The 11,296-nt window shown below is 48.4% G+C and overlaps 1 protein-coding gene across 1 annotated transcript; it reads right to left on the bottom strand.

Moving 5' to 3' along the window:
* Positions 1 to 324: 324 nt before the first annotated feature.
* LOC144110116 (uncharacterized) lies at positions 325 to 10,727 on the bottom strand. The gene is made up of 3 exons (XM_077642932.1): positions 10,417 to 10,727; positions 2,741 to 2,943; positions 325 to 587 (listed from the first exon to the last, which is right to left on the bottom strand). The coding sequence occupies exons 1-3, from the start codon at positions 10,489 to 10,491 to the stop codon at positions 437 to 439; spliced, it is 429 nt and encodes a 142-aa protein (XP_077499058.1). The 5' UTR covers positions 10,492 to 10,727; the 3' UTR covers positions 325 to 436.
* Between the last annotated feature and the right edge of the window lie 569 nt (positions 10,728 to 11,296).

Here is an 11,296-nt window from a genome sequence, read left to right as displayed (position 1 = left end):
TGCCACAGCCATCAACTCCTTTGAAGTTGCCCTCCTGATGTATTCAGGGTATGATTTCAAGCTGAATTGACATAACACTGCGGTCTTCGCAGTCATAAGAGAATTGCAGGAGTGGGTGTGTCATCTAGATCTTTACACCGTAAAGGAAGCGAAACACCGTGCTTTGGTGATAGTTGTCAAGTAAGCAAACATATCAGTGACTGATGTCGGGTGCCAAGAGTAAAGTTTTGAGACACCTTTCTTCGAAAACACAGATGTCATACACCACTTGCTAATCACGAAATATTTTAATAGATCGTTATTACATTCGCTAAGAACCTGCTGTCCCACTCTTCTTCCTCTACAGGATGAAAGTGCTAGAGGAATTTTTGGAGGGAGAACCTGAGCTGCAGAAAGAGATGGTGAAATTCCTCGATGCCTTGTACACTGAGTCATCTCAGGTTGACAAGCAGAGGCGCCATATGAACATGAAGTTGGTAAGCAAAGAAAAGCTCTGGCTGGCAGCCCCTGTGTACATTCCCTGCCGCGCGCTTTCTGGCTCCTCCTCTTCGCATTCGGTGCGGCGCGCTCCACCGTCGTCTTCACACCTGCATGAAGTCATGAATAATCCTGTACGTTCTTTTACTGGAAACCAGAGAAAAGTCCGTGCATCTTTGTATAAACAGCAATATTGTACGTTGGATAGAGACTTATCTAACAGAAGCCAGTTCGTGGAATTAGATGGCGCTAAATCAGACGTCCTGGGGGTGCCCTCGGGAGTCCCTCAGGGGTCTGTGCTGGGTCCCTTGTTATTTTTATGCTACGTCAATGATATCGCAGTTTCTATTCCACCCCATTTTACAGTCCGGCTTTTTGCGGATGATTGTTTAATTTACTCTGTCGTTTGAAACCAAGAAGACCAGTTACTACTAAATTCTTCATTGAGCGCTGTCAATCAATGGCACACATTATCCAAAATAGAAATCAATTATGCAAAAACTTGATTTGTTACAATTTCCAATAAGACCAAGAATATATTTTCCTTTGATTATGAAACAGATGGGCACTATCCAACTCCAGTCCACCATTTCAGATATCTAGGCATCACTATAGCTTCAAATCGAAACTGGCATACACACATAAATAAGGTATGCTCAAAGGCCGAAACAAAAAGGCCGCTGGTACGAACGAGACTGGAATATGCGAGCGTCGTAAGAGATCCGCCTCAGAAAAACCAAATTGACAGGATCGAAAAAGTTCAGATAAGGGCGGCTAGGCTCATTTTGTCAAAATACAGATTTACAGATTCAGTCACTGACATGCTTCGTGAACTAAATTTACCTCAATTTTCAAAGAAAAGGAAGGTTGAAAGGCTAAAATGTTTCATCTGTTATATAATAACCACTTCAACTTGAACACAAGCAGGTACTTGAAATAGCGTTCCTCTAGAGCTTTGAGATCTCACAAAGATCAGGTTACACCCATGACGGCCCGAATCGATTCCTTTAAATACCCCTTCTTCCCCAGAACCATAGCTGATTGGAATTACTTGCCTCAGGACATTTTAGAAGCAGACAATCAACACCAGTTTGGAACTTATCTTTACCTTTATTTAAGCCTATAGAAATCATTTGCCATTGCTGTCATTCATTATGTTCTTTAGCTGCGGTTCCCATCCTCGGTGCTCTGAAACCGAGCGTAATATTAGGAACACTTGCCTATCTGACGCACTTGTGGCTTTATTTGCTGGCAAGATGATTTCATATAAGTTGTATAAATTTTGTACTTGTGGCTGTGTGTAGTTGCTGAGTTGTATGCATCCACCCTGTAACGGCCTTACGGCTGACAGTATCAATAAACAAAATAAAAAATAAAACACTGTAGAAACCCTGCAGAACGGCGGTTATCTCGCAATCTCTGTAAATTAGGAATATGGTCTCGTAGCACATTGGTGCACCGCCTCCGAACTGTGTATTGAGTGAAATGATCTATGATGCGAGATCTCTTCCTTTGCCGTATTTCTTAAAACTTTCTTTCTGAACTGCTGGTGTTTGCTTCAAAACAATCCAATACTGCTTACTTATGTGTTCTGGTGAGTACGTGCGCTGAAATGGGTTCATGGTTTTTGGTTTTTTGAGAAAAAGAAATGACGCAATAATTGTCTCACATCTCGGTGGACGACACCAACCACAAAGTTTGAGTGAAAGAAGAAATAGAGAAAGGGGTGCAGTAGTGTTGAAATGGGTTCAGTTAATTGTATTTTTCAGTCTAAAGCATCAGCGAACGAATGTAGGGTACTGAGAGGTTAGGCTTTTTTAACATTCTCCTCAGCCATGACGTTGAAATCAATACTCTCCTTCCTTGTCTTCGTTTTAGTTCGCTGCAGAATTGTAATGTGGCACTCCTTTTGGATACGTTGCTGTTTGGTTGAAGTTTAAATTACGCTTTCATTCAATACAAAGTTTAGTTTAAAATCGAACACCTTTTCGTTGCGCCAGTACACTAATCCTTGTGGGGCTTCCGAATTCCAAATCCTATCAAGTTTTGAAAGCTTTAATTAATAAACCACTCTTAAAGGACCCTATGCAAGCGTTTGGTAAATAATGCCTCCTTATTGCACAGAGACAATGACATGCATGAACCATAAAAATTAATGCCACGCATCAGACGTGCAGACAGAAAAAGGAAGACCTGTTTATTTGGCGCGATTAACGTTCTAGCTGTGTAATAACTGAACGTATGAAATGAATGTCTCTACAACCTTTTGCCCAAGCGGTCGGTGTTCTTGATGACTGTGCAGCCTTGTTTATCGGCGCTCTCTTCTCTGGCGTACTCCTGCTGCTCTTCGGTGTGGGTCATCCGCCATGGTAGGGCGAAGTGGTGTCCGGGTAACACGAGAAGCACGCCATGGCAGTTGCGGCTGTTGTATGCCACTAGGCGGCCGTAGTTTTGACGGACGGTGACCTGCGGAGTATAGAATGTTCTGATGTTAGGGGCTGCAGGTGGTACATCTACAGGACGTAAACGTCCTCGGAAAAGTGCGTTGTTGCGATCACAGGATGGTATGTCTAGAATTAGCCGAGACTTGAAGGAAGAGAACAAAACTAGCGAACCGGAAGTCGAATAACGAATTAACGGTGAGTTGTCTAAGTTTGCGGTTCGATCCTCAGTACCGCCGGGTACTGGCCGGTGATAGAATGGGTAGACGCTTTCCCTTTGTCTGGTGCTCGGCTTCTTTAGGGTGAAATCCTTGGGAAATGTTTCTCTGGTCGTACCTTGAAAAGCCGAAAATACCTTGTGCCATGGAGCTTTTTGGCCATAGATGTTCATGCGCCATAAAAATCTATAACCACCATCATCAGGTTCTCTCAGCTTATGTAAGGCAGTTCACCAATATCCTCCAAGAAAAAATTGGAGGACGCTTAAGCTTCGCCTTTATGAATGGTACGCGACAGCATGTTGCAGCACTGCCAGGCAATTCGCGGGACGCCATCGCCCGTTCGGCGCGACGCCTCGCCCGTTAGACAAATCGCTCGGCTACACTTGTCCGTTAGACAAATAGTTCTGCTACGTAGGATGAAACGAACGCGCAGAGCGGCAAACCACGTAGAAGCTCTGCCAGGCGGCTTGCCGAAACACGCAAGGCTCAAATTCCAGTCGCACTTCGTCGGCACATCGTTCTCGACAAAGACAAACCCAATGCCACGAACACAAGCATAGCTTCCGCGCCGAAGGAACGGGCAGCAAGGCGCAAGCTTCGTTCAAATAATAATAGTAATTGTTTTGGGGGGAAAGGAAATGGCGCAGTATGTGTTTCATATATCGTTGGACACCTGTACGGTGCCGTAAGGGAAGGGATAAAGGAGGGAGTGAAACAAGAAAGGAAGAGCTGCCGTAGTGGAGGGCTCCGGAATAATTTCGACCACCTGGGGATCTTTAACGTGAACTGAAATAGCACAGCACATGGGTACCTTAGCGTTTTGTGCGATGTCAGTGCACGTTAACGATCCCCAGGTGGTCGAAATGATTCCAAAAGCTTCCAAGCTTCGTGGTGAATGCGCTTTGGATGTGCGGTGCGTTGTTTGCCGCTCACCGCATGATTCCTACGTGCCCGCACGACTCTACTGCGCCCGAAGGAGAGATATGTCAGACGCGTCACTTCTTAAAATAAATTTTAATTTCATTTTCTTGTCCTTACAGCGCGGTTCGGGAGTTATCAGAGTTATGGGAGACCAACCTCACTTGCTTTCCTTAAAACCAATTTTCATTTAATTTACCTTCCCTTGTGGCGCGGTCCGGGTTGTCAACCGAAATATGACAGGCGTCCCTTCCTTTCCTTGCGCTGCTGTCGTGCGCCATCTCTTAGGGCCGTGGCGTACATTGCGAGGAGGAAGAGGAGGAGGGATTTTTCGCTCACGGCCGATGCCGACGACACTGGCTTTTTTGCGACATGAGCTCCTTAACGCTGTCGCCTATAGCAGCTGTATCTTAGCGGTAGTGGAGGCTAATGAGAACGTTTCAACCTAATATGAGGACACCGCAGGAAGCTATTGAAAGGAAACTGATGGGTTCAGCGTTAAGGTATCGGAAGCGGGAGAGTGCGTGAGGGAACAAACACTGGTTACTGACATCCTAGTCGAAATCAAGAGGAAGAAACGGGCTTGTGCAGGGCATGTAACGAGAATTTCAAGTTAACAGCTGGTCCTTAAGGATAATGGAATGGACTCTACTCAGATGGCAAGCATAGCAGGGGTGGAGAAAGTTAAGTGAGCGGATGAGATTTAGTTCGGCAGGAGAGCCTTGCCACAGCTGGCACAAGACGGGGTTAATTGATATATAGGGGTGCCCTTTGTCATGAAATGGACGTAGTCTGGCTCATGTATATGCGGAGGTGATTCAGAGATCAGTATTAAAATTCTACTGGAAGGTGGAACCATTTGTTTTGCGCCAGCTCGGCAAAAACCATTTATGGGTCCACTTTTCGGCGCAGGTGAAACGCAAATGCACCCGTGTTCTGTGTGATGTCAGATTATTTTAAAACTCCCAGGTGCTCTTATTTGGGAGGCCTTTACTACGGCACCAATTTAGCTCTTCTTTCGATCCCACCTTCCTTTCTTCACGGTGCGGTTCGGATGTCTAATGTGAGAATTGCTGCACGATTACTTTTCCTAAGAAACCAAGGTTTTAAATTCAGCTGGTTATATTGATTTTGGGGGAAAGTAAATGACGCAGCATCTGTCACATCTTGGTGGATGCCTGAACCGCACTGTAAGGGAAGGGATAAAGGAGGGACTGTGAGAAAAAGGAAGAAAGAGGTGGCGTAATGGAGGGCTCCGGAATAATTTAGACCACCTAGGAATCTTTAACGTTCACTGACATCGCACAGCAACCGGGAGCCTTTGCTGGGGCCCAAACTCGGCCCACCTGCCCGAACTCCCAGGCCTTTAAATACCAAATAAAGTTGTTTTCTCTCTCTCGCGGTGCTTGTGGTTTTGACCTTCATGTGAGCCAGAGGTCAAACCCCTTAAGGCGCGGTTCTGGTATCCACCGATATAACTCGGCCATTTCCTTCCTTTGAAACCAATTTTAAAAACCAATCCAATTTGCTTCAAAACCAAAGGAAAGGCGCATAACTGGCCTACAGGGGCGGTGGACACCTGTCTCGCTTTAAGCTACGTGGTGGTAGTGACAGATGTGCTCGGCATGCGTTGGCATTCTCATCCTTGTAGCAGATACACGGCATTGAAGCTGTAGACCATCGGCGTCCTTTGTGTTTATTGGCGTTAGCGCTGACAACGCTCTAGATACGGATGATTTTTTTGGGGAAAGGAAGCCGCAAGGAAAGTCAGTGGACGCCTCAATCCCGCTTTGAGGTACGAGGCGACGGGGAGGGATGTATGTGGGGTGCATGCATTAGCGCTGACAACGTGGCAGACACGAGCTACTGCAGCAATAAACCGCGGGGTTCACTGGGTGACCAACCTCTTGTAACCAACTATTAATTAACTGCCACATTACCCGCCGTGGTGGCTCAGTGGTTACGGCGCTCGGCTACTGATCCGGTGTACTCAAGTTCGAACCCGAGCGCGGCGGCTGCGTTTCGATGGAGACGAAACGATACGGCGCCCGTGTGTTGTGTTATGTCAGTACACGTTGAATTTCCCAAGGTGGTCGAAATTATTCCGGAGCCCTCCACTACGGCAGCTCTTCTTTTCTTCTTTCACTCCCTCATTTTTCTCCTTCCCTTACCGCGCAGTTCAGTTGTCCAACGGTATATGAGACAGATACTGCGCCATTTGCTTTCCCCCGAAATCCAATTATTACTATTATTGAACACTGACCAGAGGATCCAGCCCTCAAGGTCAACCCAGTGTTGTCAATGGAATGCCAAAGAACCCAATGGACACGGGTGGCAACGCATGCAATACACCTCCATGTCACCAAGGCTACATGGCTCGAATCGCGATTGAGGTGTCCGCTAACGCATAAAGGCGGGTTCTAACCATGGCTATACCCAGAGGTCAAGCCGTAGCTCTGCAGTGGCTAGACTTCGTTTACATTGGTTTACATGAGGCACCAGGCCTGCCTTTGGTAGACCAGTTACTCCACAGATTGTTAACCTGGCTTGAGCTATTATAGTTCGAAAGCACCCCCAAATCGGCAAGTGCGCATGCATATTTTTACCCCGCCACGGAAGATCAGTGGTGAGGGCGCTCGGCTACTGATCCGGAGTTCACGAGTTAGAACCCGACCACGGCGGCTGCCTTTCAATAGGGGCGAAACGCTAAGGCGCCCGTGTACTGTGCGATGTCAGTGCACGTTAAAGATCCCCAGGTGGCCGAAGTTATTCCGAAGCCCTCCACTACGCCACCTCTTTCTTCTCAGACCCCACTTTATCCATTTTTTTACGGCGCGGTTCAGGTATTGCCGATATGTGAGACAGATGCTGCACCATTTCCTTTCCCCAACAAGCAATTTTCAATTTTTTTCTCATGGAGATTTTGCCAGCCCGTATTTGAAGGTCGCCATCATATCAGAAAAGCTCAATTATTGTTTGACAGATTTCGGGTGAAATATGGAAAGGTGAAATTTCGGGGCTGAATCGAGCCAATATTAGAAATGAGTGTGCCCAAGTTGGAGGCAGGCTTAGTATCGTTAACAGTCATTTAGGCTGGGGCATCTATCTAGGTACAACTGAGAAAATTAAAATTAAATTTTGGGCAAAGGAAATGACGCAGTATCTGTCTCATATTTCGTTGGACACCTGAACCACGGCGTTCAGGGAAGGGATAAAGGAGGAAGTGAAAGAAGAGAGGAACAAAGAGGTGGAGTGGTGGAGGGCCCCAGAATAATTTAGACCGACTAGGGTTCTTTAACGTGCACTGACATTGCACAGCACATCGCAGTCTTAGCATTTCGCCTCCTTTGAAACGCAGCCGACGCGGTCGGGTTCGAATCCGGTAGAAATTGGTCAAGGTCAAATTTCGCGAGTGGCGTGGGCCAAATTTGAAAGCAACTTTCGTGTGAGGCATGATCAATTTCTGGCGGACATGTAACGTGTAACTTGAAGCTGTTCAAAGGAATTACCGAAGTCATTCAAGGTCAAGGATCGCACTGACACAGAAGATTGGCGTTTGAGGAAAAGCAGTGGCATAGTTTGTCTCAACTCTCGATGGACACATGAGTCATATCTTGAGGGAAAGGATGAAACTGGGAGTGATCGAAAAAAGAGAGAAGGAGGTTCCGTAGTGGTGGGCTCCGGAATAATTTCGACCACCTGGGGTATTTAAAGTGCACTGACATCGCACAGCACACGGGCGCGTTTTGCGTTTTGCCTCTGTCGAAACGCGGCCACCGCGGCAGGGTTCGAACCCCACAACTGAAGGTCCAGTTTTGCATATGACTTTCCGAGGTGGCCCAGTGGTTACGGCGCTCGGCTACAGATCCGGAGTACAAGTGTACGGTCCCGGGCGCGGCGGCGGTATTTCGATGGAGGCGAAACGCCAAGGCGCCCTGTGCGTTGTGAAGGCACGTTTAAGATCTTCAAGTGGTCGAAATTATTCCGGAGTTTCCATTATGGCACCTCTTTCCTCCTTCTCTCAGTCCCTCCTTTATCCCTTCCCTTACGGCGCGGTCAGGTGTCTGCCGACATATGAGACAGATACTTCGCTATTTCCTTTCCCCTACAACCCGCTTTGAAGGGAAAGCTTCACTACGCTATCTCGTAATGATTTCGCCGTGCTAGTGGTTTTCACCTTCATGAGAGCCAGAGGTCAAACACCTTAGGGCGCGGTTCGGGTCTTCACCGATACAAGTGACTGTTACTACGCCATTTCCTTCCCTCAAAACCGGTTCGGGTGTCCAACCATATATCTGAGCCTGTTACTGTGCCATTTCCTTGCTTCAAAACCAATTTTAAAAAACGATGTTCAATTTTCTCGGAAACCAAAGGAAAGGCGCATAAAGGGCGACCCACATGGAACGAAATTGCGCTGCGTATTTCGAGCGGCGCGGCGGAACGCGACGCACCGCCACCATGCAGCACCGCAAGCGGCGGAAAACGGGCGGCTGCCGCCAGGATTTCAGTTTTGCTAGAAACGGCGTGATTCTATATGCTTAGTAAAATGCTGAAAAGAACAGCTCTGCATTTACGAGTAAGCTATTATTGATTCCATGAAGACAAAGAGGGCGAATTATGCTTTGTGACCCCTTTCTGAACCAAAATAGTTAACTTGTTCGAACCTCCTGCGCTTCCTGACGTCAATCGAGGCATAGTCGCTAAGCCTAGCAGCTTTGAAAATCTAGAAGCATTCTGAAAATCAGACCTGCCGCGGTGGCTCAGTGGTTAGGGCGCTCGAATATTGATCCGGACTTCCAGGGTTCGAACCCGACCGCGGCAGCTGGGTTTTTATGGAGGCAAAGCGCTAAGGCGCCCGTGTGCTGTGCGATGTCAGTGCATGTTAAAGATCCCCAGGTGGTCGAAATTATTCCGGAGCCCTCGACTGCGGCACCTCTTTCTTCTTTTCTTCTTTCACTCCCTCCTTTATCCCTTCCGTTACGGCGAGGTTCAGGTGTCCAACGATATATGAGACATACTGTGCCATTTCCTTTCCCCTGAAACCAATTAATATTATCCTGAAAATCAGGCGCGTTTTGTGGCGCGGGCATCTACCTACAAAGCGAAAGCTTCGTGCGACTTTTCTTTGCCGTGGACAAGAGGCGCAATGTAGCGGCAACGACGAGTTCGTGGTGAAGCGAGAGGCCGCTTCGGCAGGCGCGGCTAAGTTGTAGTAGCGGGCGGAAGTCAGACGTTGTCGGGACCTGATTGGCCCACGCTGACAGCTCACGTTGGCAGCTTCCGGCCAGCGGCTGATCGCCGGGCGGACATATCTAGCCCGGTTTGATCGGCGGTGAATGGCCGCCCGGCGACCTACGTCCGGACGCCGGTGGCCGGACGCCAGTTTTCCACAAGAACAACGCTCCATGTTGGTTGGCCTTAACTGGTCCCCTGGGACGGTGGACACCTCAATCGCACTTTATGCAACGTCGCAGTAGTGACAGATGTGCGCTGCATGCGTTGACATTCGAAACCTTGTAGTAGAAACACGGCATCGAAGATACAGACCGTTGGCGTTGTGTTCGTTGTCGTTAGCGTTGACAACGCTCTAGGATTCGATGATTTTGAGGAAATAAAGGCGCATTTACTGGCTCCTCGGGGCAATGGACGCGTCAATCTCGCTTTGAGGTAGGAGGCGATAGGGAAAGAGAGATGCGGACTGCAGGAATTAGCGCTTATAGCTTTGTGGCAGACACGCGCCACTGCAGCAATAAGCCGCAGCGTTCACTTCGTGACGAAGCTCTCGCGATCAACCATTATTTAACCGTCGCCCGGCAGGCTGGGCGCGCTGCCTATCCAGTGTGCGGAACGCACTCAATGAGGCCAAGCCGCGTCTACTTACCCGATACACCACAGCTTTTGCTCTCTAGGTGCAGCTGTAGTTGAACAGCAGGTAATTTTCTTTTTTGCATCTACAATCGAGGGCAACTTTCTGTGGCTATGCAGTGGAAGTACGAGGACGAGGCGCAAAGCTTTCACAAGCGCGCTCCGATCACGCGTTCACATGGGAGAGAGAGGCGTTCAAGCTGGCGGTGCGCGTTCGTAGCTTCCACTGCACAACCACCGAATGCCGTACCCGCATCGCTCTAAAAGCTTCATGCATACCAACCCCAACGCTGTCGCGTTTAAAATATGCTCACTTTTTACTATTAGTATAGGGTGTCCTCTGCCTTTTGCAAACACCCACGTCGCATTTGGCTTGGTCTCCACTCCGAAGCTACATCGCCTCATTGTATTCAGAACCAGATGTTAATAAGGAACCAGCATTACCGCATTAAGATATTAGCTGGAATTTGCAAGATCACTTGCGCTAAGCTCACCTTGAAGCACATTGGCGAGATGTCGATAGGATCCATGGTCGCTGCCAAACAGAAGCCGTTACAGGTAGCCGCCATGGAGAGTGTGTTGGAATGTTCCAGGCAGTGAACGCCGTAGTAGTTGTGGTCGCCACGACCGCTTCCTGTGCCAGTCTCGCGCAGCGTCCGCTGCTCTCGATGAAAGAACGTGCTCTCGTGACCTCGCGTGTTGCACACGAGATCCTCGGAGCCGAGCTGGCGAAGTACACAGAGACGAACGGCGCCTCGGGGACTCAGAAGAAGCACTGTCTGGCCCTACTGCTCTGAAAAGAACCCCATCACGAGCGTCACGAGAAGCTGAATAATCAGGACGATGATGATGATGCGTCCTGATTATTCTAATGTCCGCTGGATGGCAGCACGTGTCATCTTCTTTTTCTTCGATGCTCCATGGCGCCACGCACTAGGAAAAAACGTTGCTCGGGAACTGCATTGGACACTGATTTCCGCTAGGGTGCTGGATGGCGCATTGGACGCCCTAAAGTGAAGCCGCCGGAAGTAAGCGGCCATGTCTCGTTAGTCAGTCTTTGGCAGGGCACGAAATGTTACATCGGCACGGTTTTTCAGTTTCAGTATTCGTTTCTAACATAGCATTTCGTCTTTTCGCCGTTCTCGTCATTTTCCACGACAATGCCTGCCTGTAGCGCTGTCCACTTCACGAAGAGGCCAGCAAAGTTTTCAGAAAAGGCGTTTAAAACATTGCTAATGATTTAGCTTCTGTTAAATCCTGTGTGTACGTGACAGCTGACCCGAAGAAGACGTGGCTTCGTTCGCGGCTTGTTGCTGTCGGTTCAGCGTTTCTTGAAGGCGTCGTTTGGCGAGCCGTTCCTCTCGTTGTTCCGGC

Source organism: Amblyomma americanum, chromosome 11 (assembly GCF_052857255.1).
Source record: "Amblyomma americanum isolate KBUSLIRL-KWMA chromosome 11, ASM5285725v1, whole genome shotgun sequence".
Lineage (NCBI taxonomy): Eukaryota > Metazoa > Arthropoda > Arachnida > Ixodida > Ixodidae > Amblyomma > Amblyomma americanum.
Note: the sequence above shows the minus strand (reverse complement) of the source record. Positions and strands in the feature narration are given on the sequence as shown.